The 22,293-nt window shown below is 37.5% G+C and overlaps 1 protein-coding gene across 1 annotated transcript in view; it reads left to right on the top strand.

Moving 5' to 3' along the window:
- Nucleotides 1-22,293, top strand: part of Pde3b (phosphodiesterase 3B) — a 141,430-nt gene that overhangs the window by 70,058 nt on the left and 49,079 nt on the right. The window contains exon 2 of the mRNA XM_055627471.1: nt 18,198-18,248. Coding sequence (XP_055483446.1) covers nt 18,198-18,248 — 51 coding nt within the window. The remainder of the gene's footprint in view (nt 1-18,197; nt 18,249-22,293) is intronic.

The raw sequence follows: 22,293 nt of genomic DNA, 5'->3' as shown, positions 1-22,293 counted from the left end.
CTAATACTTGAAAAACATTAAATTTATCTTTGCCGTGTACTATTCATTCAGTATGTTTGATAGCCACCCACCACTTTTAAGTAAATTAAAAAATAAATTTTTACTACTTTTATGAACTAAAAGCACAATGTTTTTGTTTCAGCAAGTGCTTCTTGTAGTAACAAAGTTATTTCTCTATGACAAGTAAATAATTTACATGTTTTAGGTTCATTTATATCCAGCCATTTTCTGCTTTATTTAAATGGAAAAAATGAAACCACAGTAATACAAAGGGAGCATCAAGTGCTTGTTATTGTTGGTTCTATCCATTCATGGACCTTGGAATTATAAATATATTTTTCACTAATGTCCAATTTCAGTCTGTTATTAATTTAATGAGCCATATCAGACTTTTGAGAAATAGAAGTGTTTCATATTTTGTTTAAAATATTTTAGTATTTGTTCTATTGTGTAAAGCATATTTATGTAGCCAAGATTATGTTTACATTTGTGCTGTTTAGATTGATTCTTCCCCATCATGTTTTAAGTATCAGTTTTCTCCAAGTAAAAGCTGGGCAAGGTAGCACAACCTGTAATAATCCTGCTCTTGGGAGGTGGAGCCAGGAAGATCTGAAGTTGAGGAATTTGAGGCCAGTTTGGTCTGCTCCACATGGTCCTGTCTCATCATCCCCTAATGAAGAGCAGCACGTGATTAGTGTTGGCACGGTACTTCTACTTCTTACTGAAGCTTTTTGCTTTTCAGATAACTGAATCTGTCTAGGAACATTCCGTGATTCTGATGCACATTTCCAAGTCTATGCTAAAGTTGACAAAATAATGACTAAAGAGGAGCAAGCCAGCTTTTATAACATGGATCTTTTGTGATAAACATGTTAGAAAATTAGCTGCTGTTCTTCCTGTGTGGATTATACTTTACTGAGGAATGGCTTGTACTTAGATCCTGAGTGTTTTCACCATCTTTAATTTTGAATGTTACCATTAGCAAGAGTATTCCCTGTTTTCCGTATTACTAGCTTCTCTTCTCTAAAGGTATTTTGCATTCTAAATGTCCTTACTTACAGTGTCCCATATAATCATATTTCTAAAAGTACACCTTAATAGTATATATTTCATTTATGCAGGTAAATTTATATTTTTCCTTACTTGTCTTGTTCAACAATCTTCTGGGAGTCACATACATAGTCTGTAGCTGTATTTCATTAATTGTCACTTACAGTATGAATATACAATTTTTCCAATATCTATGATGTATTTGTGTTGTAATTAGCCTTTTCCCATACCAAATTGAACTCTTGGGTTAATTCTTATTTTTATCTCCTAATATCACATTATAGCAAAAGATAAAACTGTGGGATTTTTTTCTTAATTTGCTGTGGTTCAAGCTATTGTAAGGGACAATAAAAACATCTGAACAATGCCAAATTTCTAGAGCTTAGAGGCTGGTGAGTTGGCTCAGCAGATAAAAGTGCTTTCATGTAAGCCTGATAACCTGGGTTTTTAAATCCCAAACCCACAATGGAAAGAGAGAATTAACCTTTAAAAGATGTCTTCTGATTCCCCCCTCCCCACTGTTATATATGCTTGGCCTGGTTTTGCTGTGTAGTAGAAGCTGCCAAGGATCTCACTCTTAAGGCCAAACCATCCACTATCACCTTTAACTTTGAATGTTACCATTGTTACACACCCAACCAACCCCCTACAAATGAAACACAATTTTGGAATCTTTGTTAATTTGGAGCTGGAGAGGTGCCTCAGATGTTAAGAACACTGGCTGTTCTTCCAAAAGTCCTGAGTTCAATTCCCAGCAACCACATGGTGGCTCACAACCATCTATAGTGAGATACGGTCCCCTCTTCTGTTGTTTAAGCACACATGCAGGCAGAACACTGTATAAATAATAAATAAATAAATAAATACATCTTTAAAAAATATTTAAATTTAAGACCACAGAGGAGGACTTTGCAGCCAGTCCTGAAAATACCTGACAAAAAGTCGTCATATGAAAGGGGAGGAGGTCCTCCCCTATCAGTGGACTTGGAAAGGGGCAGGGAGGAGATGAGGGAGGGAGGGTGGGACTGGGGAGGGAATGAGGGATACAGCTGGGATACAGAATTAACAAAATGTAACTAATGAGAAAAATAAAACTTAAAAAAAATAAAATAAAAATATTTAAATTTGACACATGATTTTGAATACAGTGATAATTCCATATATATATATGTTCAGTGTAAAATGATCAAATCAGAGTAATTAGCATATGTATTGAAGTTTCGAACTCTTCTAGTTCTTATAAAATATATTTTTATTATTTTTAATTTTTTTAATTTATTTGTTATTTATACAGCATTCTGCCTGCATGTGTGCCTGTGAACCAGATCTCACTGTAGATGGTTGTGAGCCACCATGTGGTTGACTGGGAATTGAACTCGGGACCTTTGGAAGAACAGCCAGTGCTCTTAACCTCTGAGCCATCTCTCCAGCTGCCTTATAAAGTATATAATGAATGAGAAATAGAGCCACTTTCTAATGTTCTGTAGAACATTAGAAATCATTCCACCTATGAAAGTGTAATTTTACCTCTTGTTTAACTCCTCTCTGTCCTTCCTCCAACCCACTCTTCTGTATTCTGTTTTTATAAAATCAATTCCTTCAGCTTCTACATGCAAATGAGAACATGTAGCATTTGTCTTTCTGTGTTAGACTTTTAAGGTAATGGCTTATAGCTCCATCTTTGTTATTGTAAAAGAGACAGCATTCCTTTCCCTTTCATGGCAGAATGATACCGTCTCACACATATCCAGTACATCTTCATCTTACTGTATGTGGAAATGAAGGCTGACCTGTATCTATTATGAATAACACTGAAATGAACATGGGATTGCAGATAGCTCTGATAAACTTACTTCAATTCGCTTGAATTGTATATCTTGTAGTAGAATAGCTGAGTCATCTCGAAGTTCTGTTTTTAGTTTTTGAATGCCACTCCATACTGTTTTTCGTAATTTCTGTGTTAGATTACACTCTGAACAATGGTGTATATAAATGTCTCTTCTTGTGTTGTTCATCAGCATTAGAAAAATCTTTTTGTTATATTTATCTTTAATGAAATATGATTATATTTGCCCCCATTTTCTTCTTCTAACTTCCTATGTATTCCCAGCATACATTCTCTCCCTATTTCAACTTCATTTTTTTTAAATAACCCACTAAATCCAGGTAGTTTTGCCCATATATATAAGTATATGAAAGCACCCATTCCATCAAAAAAGAAGGTTAGAATTAGAAAAGTTAGGGTTAAGAACTGGGTTGGGAACTGAGTTGGGAATCAAATTGGAAACCGAGTTACTATTATTCTTGGGAATCTCTCTCTCTCTCAGAAGCTGTCAACTGCCAATAACTTCTTAGTAAGGAGTGAGGACTGGAGAACATCTAGGCCAGATTTTTTTTTCTTAATTTCACTCAGGTTTTGTGCAGGTAATATCAGCTGCTATGAGTTCATGAGCGCCTCAGCCATGTCATTTTCTCTAGATATTTTTCTTCCCTCTCACAATCTAGTTCCTATTTTCATGGGCCATATATAAATGTTGTTGTTTCTAAAATTTCTGTTTTTAAAAATGATCTATATCTTTCTGATGAATTCTTTTAGATCATGGATTGCTTTTATAATGTTGTTGAGTTGTCTGTAATTTATGTCTCACTGAATTATTTTAGAGTCATTAGTTTTTATTATTCATGTAGTCTACCAATCCCTTTCCGTCCTGTATGTTACCAGAGAACTTTTATGTTAATTTGATTTTTAGATGTTTCTTCCATTTATGCTTTGATATTTATCTGTCTGGAGGATTAGTTGCTTTTACTAGTTTTATAAGGTGGCTTTTGTAGAAAATTTTAAAAATGTATGTTTCTTGAGTATTGGTTGAATAGGCTATGTGGGTATTGGTTTAAGGATAGTTGAAATAGTATTATATTTATGTATCTTAACCAGCAGTGGTTAATGTTGGTCATGATTATGTGTGTCCCTTTACTCTCAGTTGTAGGAGTTCGTGGGATTACCCTTCTAGCTGCGATGTAACTTTCTTAGGTTTAGTGGTTTTTGCCAACGGCTATGGGTGTGGCATATGGCTGTTACTATGAGGTGCCTGTCAGATTTGTGGGTCATGTGTCTGTAGTGCCACTCTGGTGGATTTCAAAAGGCATATCATAGTATGGATGATAATGAGGGTGGGATGCTATGAGTGCCCAAGGGCCATAGTGAATTAGATAGGTACTTGTGAAGGTTCATGTGTGTTCCTTCAAGAGGCTTCAGGACCCAAGTTGCTCAGGGTGGCGTTTTGGTTGTTCCCTAGTGCCAAAGGTGAATGGGTAAAGGCACTCGATTGGTCTTGGCAGGCTACATGCTTGTTTCCTTAGGTTATGGGATGGTGGGCAGGAACAAATAGCTGTTCTTTGAACCTGTAAGATGCCATCCTGGCAGTTTCCAGGGAAACTGGCAAGCTCCATTTAGTAGAAAGGGTGCTTAGCAGTGTGTGGAATCATTAGGAAGATAGGAAGTGTCACCTAGTTATTGTCCAGGCTATAGGGGTTGGGCTGAATAGCCTGGGTACTTCATAGTGTTACAAGTTAATGAGTGTGATCACAGAAGACCTACTAGCTTCTGGTTAGGTGGGCAGACAAGATCATCATGTGTGTTCCTTTGTCATGTTAAATGTAACTAATCCATTTATCCCTAGAGCTTAGCTGAATCATATCTGTCTTAGAACTCTGTATATAGCTGAGAATGACCTTGAATTTTGATCATCCTACCTCTATCTGCTAGCTGCTGAGATTTAAAGCGTGCACCACCACATGGAGTTGGTTTATGTGGTTCTGAGGATTGAACCTAAGGTTTCATGTGCACTTGGCAAGCATTCTACCAATTCAGCTTCATATCCATCACCAACCTCACCCCTTCTTCCAACTTTTTAAGACAGGGTCTCATATATACTGGAGTGGACCAGAACTTATAATGTAGATGAAGATGTTAATTTCTGGATTTATCCCTTTATGAGACACACTTTGCTCTGAAATTAGAGACCTAAGTGTGACCCTGGGGCAATTCATCTTGTGTTAATTATGTAGAAAATTCTGTTTCCTCAAAATCTCTAATATTGTTACAAAAGATAGTCTCCAAAAAAATTATTCTACTAGCATCATGTGGCTTTTACGTGTCTTTTCATTTCAAAATAGGAAGAGAATTTCAGCTTAAGAACTGTTACTTTTTTGTAATTTTGATCTTATAGAACCTAGTTGAAAATAATGACATGGCTGTTGCTTAAGAGTTGATTTGAAGCCAACTTTTAGTAAAGAGAAGTGAGGGGGAAAACATAATGGGGCAAAGGTCCATGAAGAATGAATTTATTAAGGGAAATGACCCACAGTAGAAAATGCTGCTGTAGAGAGGACCTAACAGTAGTGAGCAGAGAGGAAAAGCACTACACATTGTAAGGTGTAGTGAACCGATAGGTTACAGTGGCTCCTGAATAGGCCATTTTACATCTGTCTGAACTCAAGAGTGCAAGCAGAGATGGGTTCATTTTTATAAGCAAGCAGCAGAATTACTTTATGTCAGTGTCTCTATTTTCACCCTGTTTTCATTGTAATTCTCTGCTCCTACCCAGGAAGCTCTTTAGACTTTTTTTTTTTTTTTGCAATGATTTCTCCCTTTCCTAGATACTGTAATACCACAAATGCACAGCATATCTCTTTATAATATATCTATGTAGTATAGCTTTTTAAGATTTTTTGGGGTCCTCAAGAACCAGTTCTTAATTGTTTAAGGGCAATGGCAACTCTACTAAGAATACTAGGTCTGATTATAAATATGGTTTTTGGTAATATAGTACAACTAGCTAAAAGGGTAATAATGTTAACTAGCCAGATGAATCAACGAATTGGGGAGAATACTTGGTGTTACGCTATCCAACTGTAAGTGTGTTTGAGTTAGTAAATGAACTGATGCTTTGACTAATGAATTTTGGAAATGGGGCGTCAGCATTTATTTGATGTTATCTTTGTGAAAGAAATATTGAAATTTGAGTCACATGATATAGTACAGTTTTTCAAACTAATAGACCCAAGTGCAAATTAGTAGATCACAGCTTGTCCCTTAGGTAAATTTTCATTACGTGTATCATGTGACTATTTTCAGCTGTCTATTTCAGACTTTTATTGATAAACTTGAGAAAAGCACCATATTTTTAAAAGTTATAATAATGAGAGGAATGGTGAGTAAGCTAGTTGATCTCAATTGCAAGGAACTTTGTCATACTAAAATAAGGACAGAATTAGAGTATTACAGGTAGATACCCAAAGTGAGTCTGTACAGAAAGCATACAGAGAACAGATCATAGCAGTCTCAAGTTCTAGAGAATCTCAGGGATTTTGAGTTGTTAGTCTTAGTGTTTAAATTGCATTAATATCTTTAGAATCAAGATTGCATGCTCATTAATAACAAAGTAATTATAGGAAGACTATACTATACTCTGGGTCATATAATAAAACAACTGTGTAAATGTAATAATTCTATCTTTTGAAATGTAATTTTGTGTATAGCTACACCGCAGCCATTTTTTGGGCACTGGCCCATGAATTCTTTTAAGTGGATTTAGTATGTTTGGATTTTCTTTGGAAAGAAATAGATTTCAGTAGGAAGAATTAATTACTTTCTGGAAAGATGTTGATGACATAGCAATAATAATCCCTCCCTCCATCCCTCCCTTCCTCCTTCCTTCCATCTTTTGTTGCTACAGCCATAGTCATGAGTATGCTCAGGTTCCAGAAGAGGCCTGCTTTATTTTTATGTTCTCTGCTGAGGCAAAAAGGAGGTCTTATTAGACCCATCCAAACACCCCGGTGAGACTAATGAAATTACCACTGACAGTTCCTGCCAGCAGATCTGGAAGCCAGTCAAAGATGGGCTTTATCATCTGTAAGCCTGGGACTGTCTGTTCCAGACTTGGTATCAGGAAAATACATTTTGGCTGGAGGAAGGGCTTGTGTGTGGGCATAGCGAGATGGAACTTCCTATGTTGGAATGCCTGAGAAGGTAATTTGGATGAGAAGAGTGCAAATCCTGTGCTGGCTTCTCAGGAGATGCTGTGAATTTAAGCTTGGCCACTGCATGTATTATAGCCTTTAGGGAATGTGTTTAAAAAACAAGGGCAAACAAACTAAAGAGGAGATTTTCATAATCAATCCCTGCTGCACACACATTTAACAACTAGAAAAAAGAGGTCACAAATTTGAATGAGAGAAAGGGGACATATTTGGGAGAAGTATATTTTAAATTAAAAAATAAAATTACACAGAGATCATTTAGGAGGACAAGACCAAGAAATGAAGCTCCTCTCTCATATTTGCACAGTGACATTAGTGGTATATAACATGAACCAATCATTAAAATAAAACAAGTCTTGAAAACAGATTTATTTGAAACTAAAAGTCATAAGTACAAGAATAAGAAACAATATAAGTAGTGAAGTATAAAGAAAATTTTAGGATTTTTATTAAAAACTCAGTAGGCCTGTTCAATATTAGAGTTCAAAGCCCTGTTGAAAATGGCAATTACAAAAAGTAGTTATGACAAAGAAACTTAATGTAATAACTTAAAACAGTTCATATAAATGTAGAGTAAGATAGTCATGGCCATGATAGCTTAGTAAACTCAAGTTAACAGTGTCTTGTTGAATGCAGTGACTGCTGTACTTTGGGAAAAGTGCAGGAAACCTTATGGAAGAAGAGGGAGATAGAAAGACCTGGAGGGGACAGGAACTCCACAAGGAGACCAATAGACCAAAAAACCTGGGCTCAGGGGCTCGCAGAGACTGATACTCCAACCAAGGACCATATGTGGAGTAGACTTAGACCCTCTACTCAGAGGAAGCCCAAAGACTCAGTATCCAAGTGGGCTCCCTAGTAAGGGGACAGGGGCTGTCTCTGACATGAACTCAGTGATTTGCTCTTTGATCACCTATCCCTGGTGCAACCTTGCCAGCCCACAGAGGAAGATGATGCAGCTAGCCCTGATGAGATCTGATAGGCTAGGGTCAGATAGGGATAGGGCATGCGGGAAGAAGAGGGAGGGTAAGTGGGACTGGAAGGAGACAAAGGAAGGGACTACAGCCAAAATACAAAGTGAAATAATGTCAATAAATAAGTAAAAATAAACAAATAAGGCAGAGAAAGCAAGGCTTGGCTGAGAGTTATACCAGTAGTCTTAAAAGAAACAAAAGCAAGCTCTACTTATCTTTGTATTGGAAGGAGTAAATGGTTTTTAAAAGTTTGATGTTAATTTTATTTAGCTCATTATTTTAATGAGAAAAAACAATAAATACTAAGTCTATTTGAAAAAGCATGTATTGATAATCAGTAAAGATGAAATGAATTTGGCTTTTTTTTAACTTACTTATTTAATCTGTTTATAGCCTGATCCCAGTCCCCTCCTTTTTCTCTTCTCAGTACCACCCTCATGCCCCTTCCTCCTACCCCCTATTCCTTCTCAGAGAAGGGGAGGCCCCATATCTAGGAGGGACTGAGCACATCCTTTTTTACTGAGGCCTGACAAGGTAGCCAGGTTGGGGAAAAGGGATCCAAAAGCAGGTAACAGAGTCAGAGACAGCCCCTACTCTGATTGGTAGGGGACCCACATGATGACCAAGCTGCACATCCGCTACATTGTGTGTAGGGTCTAGGTCCAGTCTATTTATGTTCTTTGGTTGGTGGTTCAGGCTCTGTAGGCCCCCATAGCCCCCCATAGGGCTCACATAGGTTAGTTAACTCTGTAGGTCTTCTTGTGATGTCCTTGACCCCTCCAGCTACTTCAGTTTTTCTTCCCACTCTTTTACGAAACTCTCTGAGTTCTGCCTGTTGTTTGGCTGTGGGTCTCTGCATCTGTTTCCATCAGCCTTTGGATGAAGCCTCTCAGAAGACAACTATACTAGGCTCCTGTCTGCAAGCATAGCAGAGTATCATTAATGGTGTCATGGATTGGTTCTCTCCCATAGGAATTGGTCTCAAGTAGGGCCAGTCTTTGGTGGGCCATCCCTCAATCTTTGCTCCATCTTTGTCCCTGCATATCTTGTAGGCAGATCAAATTTTAGATTGAAGGTTTTATGGGTGGGTTGGTGTCCATATCCTTACCCTGGAAGTCCTGTCTGGCTACAGGAAGTGGCCATTTCAGGCTCCATATCCCCCACTGCTAGGAGTCTCAGCTAGGGTCCCTCATTGACTTCCTGTGGCCTCTCCTACCCCAAGTCAGGCACATCACAGAAATACCCTCTACCTCATTTCCATTCTCTCACCAGATCCATTCTCCTCTGCTCTCCCTACTCCTAATTTCCACCCCTGCTCTGCTCTCTATCCTTTCTCCTACCCAGTTCCCTCTGTGTATCCGCCTCCAATGCCTATTTTATTTCCCCTTCTGAGTGAGATTCAAGCATCCTCCCTTGGGCCCTCCTCCTTACTTAGCTCCTTTGGCTCTGTGGATTTTAGCACCGTTATCCTGTACTTTATGGCTAATATGCACTTTATAATGAGACCTACTGTGCTTGTCTTTCTGGGTCTGGGTTATGTCAGTCATGGTGATACTTTTTTTTCATAATTTTTATTTTTTTTATATTAATCACTGGTTACTTTGTATTTCAGCCGTAGCCCCCTCCCTCATTCTCTCCCAATCCCAACCTCCCTCCCTCATCTCCTCCCTGACTCTCTCTAAGTTCTCTGGTAGGGGAGGTCCTCCTCCTCCCCTTCCATCTGACCCTAGTTTATCAGGTCTCATCAGGACTAGCTACACTGTCCTCCTCTGTGGCCTAGCAAGGCTACTCCTCCCTCCGGGGGAGGGGGAGGTCAAAGAGTCCACCACTGAGTTCATGTCAGAGACAGTCCCTGTTCCCCTTAATAGGGAACCCCCCTTGGATGCTGAGCTGCCATGGGCTACATCTGAGCAGGGGTTCTAGGTTGTGTCCATGCATGGTCCTTGGTTGGAGAATCAGTCTCAGAAAAGACCCCTGTGCCCAGATATATTTGGTCTTTATGGAACTCCTGTCCTCTCCAGGTCTTACTAACTCCCCCTTCTTTCATATGATTCCCTGCACTCTGCCCAAGGTTTGGTTATGAGTCTCAGCATCTGCTTTGATACACTGTTAGGCAGAGTCTTTCAGAGGCCCTCTATGGTAGGCGATATTTTCTAGTTTGACCTGTTTTCTGGCAAATTTCATGATATCCTTGTTTTTAATAGTTGAAAGTATTTCACTGTGTAAATGTACCACATTTTCTTAATCCATTCTTCAGGTGAGGGACATCTAGGTTATTTCCATGTGGTATGGGGAAGCATCTTTTGGGTATATGCCCAGGAGTGGTGTTGTGTTCAGAAACTTGGCTTCTGTACCAGTGCATTTAAGGCTTTTCCCTACTTTCTTTTCTATTGGATTTAGTGTATCCAGCTTTATGTCGAAGTCTCTGATCCACTTGGACTGGAGTTTTGTGCAGGGTGATAAATATGGATATATTTGCATTCTACATGTAGACATCCAGTTAGACCATTTGTTGAAGATGCTTTCTTTTTTTCCATTGTATGCTTTTGGCTTCTTTTTGAAAAATCAGGTGTCTTTAAGTGTATGTTTATTTCTGGGTCTTTGATTTAAATCAATTGATCAACCTGTCTGTTTTTATGCTGATGCCATTTGTTTTTTAATTATTATTGCTCTGTGGTATAGCTTGATATTGGAGATGGTTATATCTCCAGAAGTTATTTTATTGTACAGGATTGTTTTAGCTATCCTGGGATTTTTATTTTTCCATATGAAGTTGAGAATTGTTCTTTCAAAGTCTGTAAAGAATTGTGTTGGAATTTTGATGGGAATTACATTGAATCTGTAGATTGCTTTTGGTAAGATTGCCATTTTTACTATGTTAATCCTGCCAATCCTTGAACATGGGAGATTGTTTGAAATCTTCTGATATTTTCTTCCATTTCATTCTTCAAAGACTTGAAGTTCTTGTCATATAAGTTTTTCACTTGCTTGGTTCGAGTTACACCAAGATATTTTATATTATTTATGGCTATTGTGAAGGGTGTTGTTTCTCTAATTTCTTTCTTAGCCCATTGATTGCTTGTATAAAGAAGGGCTACTGATTTTTTTTTTTTTGAGTTAATTTTGTATCCTGTCACTGTGCTGAAAGTGTTTATCAGCTGTAGGAGTTCTCTGTTAGAATTTTGGTCATCACTGAGGTATACTATCCATATCATCTGCAAATAGTGATACTTTAACTTCTTCCTTTCCAATTTGTATCCCATTGATCTCCTTTAGCTTCAGCTAGAACTTCAAGTATTATATTGAATAGATACAGAGAGCGTGGGCAGCCGTGTCTTGTCCTTGATTTTAATGGAATTGCTTTAAGGTTCTGTCCACTTAATTTGATGTTGACTATTGGCTTTGCTGTATATTGCCTTTATTATGTTTAGGTATATGACTTATATCTCTGATCTCACCAAGACTTTTAACATGAAGAGGTGTTAGATTTTGTCAAAGGCTTTTCAGCATGTAATGAGATGATCATGTGGTTTCTTTCAGTTAGTTTACATGGTCGATTATATTGATAGATTTTTGTATATTGAACAACCCCTGTTTATAGGTCTATTTAAGTTATTCACCTGATCTTGATTTAATGTTGGTAAGTGGTATTTATCAAGAAAATCATCCCATTTCATTTAGATTTTTCAATTTTGTAGTATACAGGATTTTGAAGACCTAATGATTCTTTGGATTGCCTTAGTGTCTGTTGTTGTATCCCCCTTTTCACTTCTGAGTTTGTTAATTTGGATGCTGTCTCTCTACCTTTAGTTAGTTTGGCTAAATGTTTGTTAATCTTGTTGCTTTTCTCAAAGAACCAGCTCTTGGTTTTGTTGATTCTTTGTATTGTTTTCTTTGTTTCTTATTTATTGATTTCAGCCCTGGGTTTGATTATTTCCTGCTGTCTATTCTTCTTTGGTGTGTTTGCTTCTTTTTGTTCTAGAGCTTTCACGTTACTTTAAAACTTTTAGTATGAGATTTCCCCAATTTCTTTATGAAGGCACTTAGTGTTATGAACTTTCCTCTTAGCAGTTTTCATTGTGTCCTATAAGTTTGGATACGTTGTGCCTTCCTTTTCATTGCATTACAGAAAATCTTTTAATTTCTTTCTTTATTTGTTTTTATTTGCTATCCCTGTCCCAGTGGTCAATGAGTAAATAGTTGTTCAGTTTCTAGAAGTGTATAAGCTTTCTCTTGTTTCTGTTGTTGTTGAAGTCCGGTTTTAATCTGTTGTGGCCTGATAAAATACAAGGAGTTATTTCAACTTTCTTGTATCTGTTGAGGCTTGCCTTGTGGATCGAGTTGATGGTCAGTGTTGGAGAAGGTTCCATGAGGTGATGATAAGAAGGTATTTTTTTGTTTGGATAGAATGTTCTGTAGATACCTGAAGATGATAGAATTCTATTCAGAGGGGATCCAAGATGGCGGCGACCTGCATGCACCATTTCTGAGGGGCAAAGGATCTGAAACTCTGAAATTGCACCTCATGGAACCTTCTCCAAAATAGACCATATAGTTGGTCACAAAGCAAGCCTAAACAGATACAAGATGATTGGAATAATCCCCTGTATTCTACCTGACCACCATGGACTAAAGCTGGACCTCAACAACAATGCAAATAGAAAAAAGCCTACATGCACATGGAAACTGAACAACTTGCTACTCAGTGACAGCTGAGTTAAGGAAGAAATAAAGAAATTAAAGACTTCCTTGAATTCAACGAAAATGAAGGGTGCAACATACCCAAATTTATGGGACACAATGAAAGCAGTGCTCAGAGAAAAATTTATAGCACTAAGAGCCTTCAAGAAGAAATTTGTATCATCTCATACGAGCAACTTAATGGCCCAACTGAAAGCCCTAGAAAAAAGAAGCAGATACACCCAAGAGGAGCAGATGGCTGGAATTAATCAAACTTGGGGCTGAAAACAATAAATTAGAATCAAATAAAACTATTCAAAGAATCAATGAAACCAAGAGCTGGTTCTTTGAGAAAACCAACATGATAGACAAACCCTTAGCCAAACTAACTAAAAGGCAGAGAGAAACTGTCTAAATCAATAAAATCAGAAATGAAAAGGGAGACATAACTACAGACACTGAGGAAATCTAAACAATCATTAGGTCGTACTACAAAAGCCTATATGCCACAAAATTTGAAAATCTAAATGAAAAGGACAATTTTCTTGATAGATTCCATTTACCAAAATTAAGTCAAGATCAGGTAGAAAGATTGAATAGTCCCATATCCCCCAAGGAAATAGAAGCAGTTATCAACAGTCTCCCTTCCAAAAAAAGCCCAGGGCCAGATGGTTTCAGTGCAGAATTCTACCAGACCTTCAGAGAAGAGCTACCTCCAATTCTCTTCAAACTATTCCACAAATAGAAACAGAAGGACCATTACCAAACTCATTCTATGAAGCCACAGTCACCTTGATACCTAACCAGACAAATACCCAACAATAAAAGAGGACTTGAGACCTATCTTATGAACATTGATGCAAGAATACTCAACAAAATACTTGCAAACTGAATCCAAGAACACATAAAAGATATCAACCATGACTAAGTAGGCTTCATCCCAGGCATGCAAGAGTGGTTCAATGTACAGAAATCCCTCAATGTAATCCACCATATAGAGAAACTGAAGGAGAAAAACCACATGATTATCTCCTTAGATGTCAAAAAAAAGCATTCGACAAAATCCAACAGCCATTCATGTTTAAAGTCTTGGAGAGATCAGGGATACAAGGCACATACCTAAACATAGTAAAGGCAATATACAGCAAGCCTATAGCCAACATCAAACTCAATGGAGAGAAACTTGAATCAATCCCACTGAAATCAGGGATAAGGCAAGGTTTCCCACTCTCTCCATATCTCTTCAATATAGTACTGAAGTCCTTGCTAGAGCAGTAAGACAATTAAAGGAGATCAAGGGGATACACATTGGAAAGGAAGAAGTCAAAGAATCACTATTTGCAGATGATGTTATGGTATACCTGAGTGACCCAAAAAATTCAACCAGAGAACACCTTCAGCAAAGCGGCTAGATACAAAATTAACTAAAAAAAAAAAAAAAAAAAAAAAAAAAAAAAAAAAAAAAAAAAAAAATACCAGAAGCCCTCCTGTATTTCAAAGACAAAAGGGCTGAGAAAGAAATTAGGGAAACAACACCCTTCACAATAGCCACTAATAACATAAAGTACTTTGGTGTGATTCTAACCAAGCAAGTGAAAAAACTTCAAGTCTCTGAAGAAAGAAAAAGAAGAAGATATCAGAAGATGGAAAGATCCCCCATGCTCATGGATTGGTAGAATTAACATAGTGAAAATGGCCATTCTGCCAAAAGTAATGTACAGATTCAATGCAATCCCCATCAAAATACCATCACAATTCTTTACAGACCTTGAAAGAAAAATTCTCAACTTCATATGTAAAAACAAAAACCCAGAATTGCCAAAACGATCCTGTGCAATAATAGGTCATCTGGAGGTATCTCCATCCCTGATCTCAAGCTGTACTACAGAGCAATAGTAATCAAAACTGCATAGTATTGGCATAGAAACAGAATAGTGGATCAATGGAACAAAAAACAAGACCCAGAAATAAACCCACACACCTATGGATACTTGATTTTTGACAAAGAAGCCATATCCATTCAATGGAAAAAAGACAGCATCTTCAACAAATGGTGCTGGTCCAACTGGATGTCTGCATGCAGAAAAATGAAAATAGATCCGTATTTATCACCCTGCACAAAACTAAAGTTCAAGTGGATCAAAGACCTCAACATAAAACCAGATACACTAAATCAGTTAGAAAAAAAAAAAAGTGGGGAAGAGCCTAGAACACATTGGCACAGGAGACTACTTCCTGAACAGAACACCAACAGCACAGGCTCTAAGATCAAAAATAAATAAATGGGACCTCATGAAACTGAAAAGCTTCTGTAAAGCAAAGGATACTGTCATCAGACAAAACGACAGTTTACGGATTGGGAAAGGATCTTTACCAACCCTATATCTGACAGAGGGCTAATATCCAGAATATATAAAGAACTTAAGAAGTTAAACAGCAATAAATCAAGTAATCCAATTAAAAAATGGGCTACGAAGCTAAACAGAGAACTCTGTAGACGGTTGTAGAATGGCAGAGAAACACTTAAAAGAAATGCTCAATGTCCTTAGCCATCAGGGAGATGCAAAAAAAAAAAAAAAAAAAAAGGACCCTGAGATTTCACTTCACACCCATCAGAATGGCTAAGATCAAAAACTCAAGTGAGAACACATGCTGGAGAGGATGTAGAGAAAAGGGAACCCTTTTCCTTTGCTGGTAGGTATGTAAACTTGTACAACCACTTTGGATGTCATTATCTTAGACAATTAGGAATAGTGCTTCCTCAAGATCCAGCTATACCACTCCTAGGCATATATCCAGAAGATGCTCAAGTACACAACAAGGTCATTTGTTCAACCATGTTTGTAGCAGCTTTATTCGTAATAGCCAGAACCTGGAAACAACCCAGATGTCCCTCAATGGAGGAATGGATACAGAAATTGAGGTACATGTACACAATGGAAAACTATTCAGCAGTTAAAAATAAGGAAATCATGAAATTAGCAGGCAGATGGTGGGATCTAGGAAAGATCATCCTGATTGAGGTATCCCAGAAGCAGAAAGACACACACGGTATATACTCATTTACAACTGGATACTAGACATATAATGTAGGATAAACCTACACAAGTCTGTATACCTAAAGAAACCAAGCACGAAGGAGGACCCTGGGTAGGATGATCAATCCTCACTCAAAAATACAAACAGGATGGACAGTCGAAGAAGGAGAAAACAGGATAGGAGCCTACCACAAAGGGCCTCTGAAAGACTTTACCCAGCAGTGTACCAAAGTAAATGATGAGACCCATAACCAAACTTTGGCAGAGTACAGGGAATCTTATGAAAGAAGGGGTAGTTAGTAAGACCTGGAGAGGACTGGCGCTCCACAAGGATCAAATATATCTGGACCCAGGGGTCTTTGCTGATACTGATATTCCAAGCAAGGTCCATTCATAGATATTAGCTAGAACCCCTGGTCAGATGTAGCACATGGCAGCTCAGTATCCAAGTGAGTTCCCTAGTATTGGGAACAGGGACTGTCTCTGACATGAACTCTGTGGCTGGATCTTTGCTTTCCTACCCCTGAGTGTGGAACCACCTTTCCAGGCCACAGAGCAGGACAGTGCTGCCAGTCCTGATGAGACCTGATAAACTAGGGTCAGATGGAAGGGGAAGAGGACGTCCCCTGTTAGTCGACTTGGAGAGGAGCATGGGAGGAGGAAAGGGAGGAGGGTGGGATTTGGAGGGAATGACGGAGGGCCTACAGCCAGGATACAAAGTGAGTAAACTGTAATTTGAAAAAAAAGAAAAGATTTTTTTTTTGGCGATGTTTACATCCTTTGTTTTGTTTTCCCTAGGTTTTCTATGTTCAGGATTCCCTCAGATTGCTTTTTTTTGTTGCTTCTATTTCCATTTTTATGTCTTGAACAGCTTTATTCATTTCCTTCTATTAAGTTGTCTTTTCCTATATTTCTTTTAGGGATTTCTTCACTTCTTCTTTAAAGGCATCTCTCTGACTTCATTTTCCTGTATTTCTTTAAGGAACTTACTAATTTTCTAAAGGTCTCTATCATCATAAAATTGTATTTAAGGTCATTTTTGTGGTGCTTCAGATGTGTTAAAATATCTTGGACTTGCTTAGTATTGTAGCTGGGTTTTGGTGGTTCCATATTCCCCTATTTCATGTTGTGTTCTTATCCTGGCCTTTAGCCCTCTGCTTTTCCCTGGTATGGCAGGCCTCAGGGAGTACGGGCCCAGTTGTGGGTCAATACATGGAATAGTGGGGAGCAGATGAGGTTTACCTCTGTTGGGAGTGTTTTAGATGGACCTTCTGGCAGGGGTTGATGCTGTGAGTCTTATCTGGTGGTCCTTATTGTTGGCAAGCCTCTGGAATGCAGGTAGGACTGTGGTCCTGGAGATGGAGTGTGCAGTTGGCAGGGTTTAGCTCACAACTGCCAAGCTTGCACTAGAAGCTCCCAGAAGTCAGGGGCTAGCCTCTAGATGTCTCTCTCACCTGTCTGTCCTCTGTGTCTGTAGACCTGCTGAGATGGAGACTGAGCTGTGGGCTGAGAATCGAAGGGAGTATACTTTGATTCTTATGAAACATTTCTTTAAATGTAATTTAACCCAGTACACATGAAGTTCTGAAATTTTGTCCATAGGAGTACCTTATTAGTATGGAAATAGGTCCACACAGGCACAGTGTCTTATGTTTGTGTTGACTTACCGGGTAGTGTTGGTGCACATTTTTAATCCCTGAACTCAGGAAGTAGAGGAAAGCAGATCTCTGAATTCTCGGGCAGCTTGGCCTTCAGAATTCTAGGAGCCATGACCATACAGAAAAACCTGTCTCAAACAAACAAACAAACAAACAAACAAAAACAAAAAAATATACAAAAATACAACAGCCACCACAACAAACAATTTGGGGCTGGGTTGAGCCCGTCTACTTATAGTTAATTTGTCCTGCATCTTTAGTGACAATTTTAGATCTGCTTTTTTGTGATTTTTTTAACATTTAAAATTTATTTATTTGTATGTGTTTGTTGGTATATATACCATGTGGATGCAATTCCCATGGAGTCCAGAAAGGGACACTGTATCTCCTAGAATTGGAGCTATAGGTAGTTGTGAGTCACCTGATGTGAGTGCTGGGATTTGAACCTGGGTCACCTGTGAGAACAGTAAGTGCTTTTAACTTCTGAGCCATATTTCTATTCCAATAATAAATACTTGAAGGTTAATATAAGTTACTGTAGTGCTTTAGGTCTGTACATGCTTTATTCTTTGGATTGCTCAGTTATATATTATATAAATTAATGAAGTAATCCATGAAGAGATTATTTTTATTCTCATCTCCCCAATTCCCTTTCTGATGTCTGAGCTGTTGTAGGTATCAGATGGAAGAGGGTGCAGCTTGTCTTTGCATGTGTTTGTTCATGACTTTTAACCAAATATTCTTTTTTTCAGATGATTCTCTGGGACTGGGACTTGAAGCAGTGGTGTAAACCTCATTACCAGGTGAGCATGAATGGTGTTGTTGTCTGTAGAAATTACCCTTTATTTAGATAAAGTTACTCACAGGTTTAGTACACTCACATGATTTCTGTAGAATAAAATAATTTTTTTCTTTTTTTTAAATCTGAGGTAAGTTAACCAAAATCTTTATGGAAGCAGATTTTTTGTAGAGTAATTTTAATTCAGTAGCATGACTACGCTGACAAGGAATCACATCCAAAGACCTAGCTCTGCGATACAGCTGGAATACACAGCTTTAATCCCTCTGGCTGGAATATAGACATGCCTTTAGTATACACTTTTAATCCAAAACAATGGGGTCTAATTTAGGGGCAGACATAGTGACAAATCAGAGAAAGATTTGATGAAACGAGTAAGAGATAACATGCACCCAATTCTCTCTCTCTCTCTCTTTCTCTCTCTCTCTCTGTCAGTTACTTAAGAGCAGTTCAGAGAGAGACAGTATAGCAATACATTAGAGTTTGTGCACTCAGTATAGTACAGTTTGGTTACAGTTCAGTTTGTGGAGTTCAGAGGCAGTTTTTCCAAGCAGAGTAATTCAGTGAGAAGCCAACAGAATCCAGTTTGAATCAGCCATCTTGGAGAAGCATTTAAGCCAGAAAAACTGAGTTGAACCAGCCAGCCAAAGTACAGAAAGAGCTAGAAAGAGTGAGTTTATTCAGCAGTGAGTCTTGGAGACTGAAAACCTTCTAGGCTGAGGTTACCAGATGGAGGCTAGAAGCTGAAGTCTGGAGCTTGCTGAAAATTAGATTATACAGAGGCTAGAAGCTTCCAGGCCTAGGCTAGGTATATTTAGATAGAATTGCCCTGGGCTCAGCCCAAGCCATTTATTAGGAAGCTTGGGTTTGGCTCTCATCTTGTCCCTTCATCTGATGAAATAAAAAACATTTACAGATTTGTAAAAGTTTATTAAATATAAAGGAAAAAGAAAAGTAGTTGTTTAAAAAGTATTTCTAATAAAGTCATGGGTGGTTTTTTTGTTTTGTTTTGTTTTGTTTTGTTTTGTTTTTTTTTGGTGTGGAACACTGATGTGGGTCACATATGGAAGACTAAATCAACTGGCAAAGCATTTTATTTGGGAAAAAAAGCATTTTATTTATTGATTTTCTGAAATATATTTCTAACTGATTTTTAATATATGTTCAGAAAACTGTAGAGTTTAGTAGATTTTTTACAAGCTACACCTCCAATGTAAGTAGTGCCCAAGTGGGAAAAAAAAGAGAGCATTACTACCACCTCAGAACCTCAGCCTACTGTATCCCCAAAGATGATCCTTGGCCTGACTTCTAGTAATGTATTCCTATTTTTTCACACTTTATATATACATGGATAAATGGAGACGGAATAATGTTGTGGGAAGGTTTTTCTTCTGGCTTTATGCTCCTGGAATAAAAACTCATGAGTCATTAAATATTATACAAATACCTAGGCTATATAGCTAGGCTCTTCTCTGACTAGCTCATAACTTAAAATAATGTGGCTGGTTACTTGGGCTCAGATACCATGTGTCCATCTTCACAGTTGGTGGCTGAATCTCATGTGCCTGGCTCTATCCCAGAATTCTTTCTACCTACTAATGTTCTACTCCCATTTCCTACCTAAGCTATAGGTCATCAGATTTATTATTGACAGATGCTACATCCATACAACATACAAGATATTCCTTCTACAGAATAATATATTCTTTAAGATCTTTTTTTATCACTTAAGATTTATATATCTGAAACAGAAAATGAAAATAGAGTATAAGGAGAAAGAGAAACTCGATATATTTTTATACAGTAACATGATGTTAACTGTATTTTATACAAACTGCTAAGTTTTTATTTTGGTAGGTGTTTTTGAATTACAAATATGCATATGTATCATCTACTCTGTAAAACTTTCATATGGCATTTAGAAAGTTTTTTCACAATAATAAAGAAATATGAAGTATTTAATCATGTATGTATTTATATTTACAGGAAGAAATATGAAGTATTTAATCATTTAAGTATTTATATTTACAGAAAATATAGCATTCTCTTAGCTTTATTTCACTAGTTGTCTCAATACCAACCTTTGCATGCTCTTGGAATGGCTGATTTTTATTTTGTATTTAAGTGGTTTTGTTCTATTCCTTTTTATGATATGGATGTATATGTACCACACACCGTGTACATGGAGTGCTTCCAAAGGCAATAAAAGAGTATATAGAATTATAGATGGTTGTGAACCACCATGTGGGTTCTGGGAACTGGAGCCAGATTCTCTGAACTAGCAGCAGTGCTTTTAACTGCAGAATTACCACTTTAGCCCCATTTTTTTTTTAAAACAGTGTGTGCAATAGCCACAATAGCCCCTAGAATAAAAATGCCCTCTGGACCTTGGTTAGCAAAATAATGCTACCACAAGTAGTCTACCACAGGAGCAGGCCACACTTGACTTGAAATGGGATGCCTCTTTGTAATGGACTTTATCACATTCATACTCACAGAGATGCTCAGTTTCCAGTTAAAAGAGAATCCAAATTAGTGTCAAAATATAAACATAAATAAGCAATAAATTCAGACCTGTGGGCTCGTTTGACAGGCTAGTGTATGTTATTAGGCATCTCTGTCCTTTTTGCTTTTTCCTCTTCCTTTCTTATAACCTTTATCAAATTGTAGCATTCATTTATAAAAGTACACAGCTTGTAAATGTACAACTCAATCTATTTTCTTACACTGAAAAATTAACAGTTTCAATCCCTCTTAGTCCATCTTCTAAGTTATTGAGCATCCTTCTGGGGTTATGTCAGTCCTGAATTCTGCTGCTTCACTGTAGCTTTTTAAAAATACATTTGTGTGTATATTTGTATTTGTGTGTGTGTGTTTTCCTATTAACTTGACTATGAGATTAATTAGTTTTGGATAAATCAGTAGCCTGTTTATTTTGCATTTATTCCACTGAATGAATATATTATTATATATCAATTATATTGTTTTGTTCCACTTTTGTTTTGGTTTGGATTTTGGTTTTTCACAACAAGGTTTCGCAGTATAGTTCTGGCTGTTTTGGAACTTGCTCTGTAGTCCAAGCTGCACTGGAACTCACAGAGATCCAACTGCCTCTGCCTCCCTAGTGCTGGGATTAAAGACATGCACCACCATTGCCTGGTTGTGTTTCACCTTTTTTTTTTGATGCTCAGTTTTTCTGTCTATTGCAAACGATATTGGTGGAACAGTCTTTTTCTCAGGTACACAATGTGGAGTGGATTTCCAGCATGTTCACTTTCATTTGATAGTGCCAGACAGTTTCCCAGAGTTTGTGTTCATTTTATTTAACATCCAGCAATGTATGAAGGTTCCAGTTGCTTTGCATTCCTATAGAACTTGGTAGCAAAATCCTGGTAACTATGTAATGCTTTTATTGATAACTCATCAGATTGAGGGCTGTTTATTTTTTTAATAACTTATTTTCATTTTTATGTGCATTCGTGTTTTGCATGCATGTATATCTGTGTCAGTATCAGATCTTGGAGTTACAGACAGTTATGAACTGCCATGTGGGTGCTCAGAATTGAACCCAAGTCCTCTGGAGGAGTAGTCAGTGCTTTTAGCTGCTGAGCCATCTCTCCAGCTGAGGCCTATTTCTTATTTTAGTTGGTCACCCAGATAGCCACTGGTCAAATTTTGTGTAAGATTTTATTATTCGCTTAGCAATTAGTGGAAGTTCTTAATATATCCTGGACATGACTTACATAGATATATGGCAACGTATGTATAGCTATATGCGTACATACGAATTATATGTACATCTAAGGTATACTGAAGAACTCTGCCTCAAGAGTAAAGAAGATTTTTTTCTAGATGCTTTTTGTTTAACTTTCCAACGTTTAGATCTGTTGTATATTTATAATTAATTTCCTGGTTTGGGTAAGTTTGACTTATTTACAAATGTGTCCTATAGTTCAAGATAAACTAAAATTATAACTAGCTAGCTATCCACCCATCTATCTATATCTATCTATCTATCTATCTATCTATCTATCTATCTATCTATCTAT

The sequence above is a fragment of the Psammomys obesus genome, unplaced genomic scaffold, assembly GCF_907164565.1.
Source record: "Psammomys obesus unplaced genomic scaffold, mPsaObe1.curated_primary_1811, whole genome shotgun sequence".
NCBI classification, from domain to species: Eukaryota; Metazoa; Chordata; class Mammalia; order Rodentia; family Muridae; genus Psammomys; species Psammomys obesus.
The sequence above is the reverse complement of the archived record's forward strand: the minus strand, read 5'-3'. Positions and strand labels throughout refer to the sequence as shown.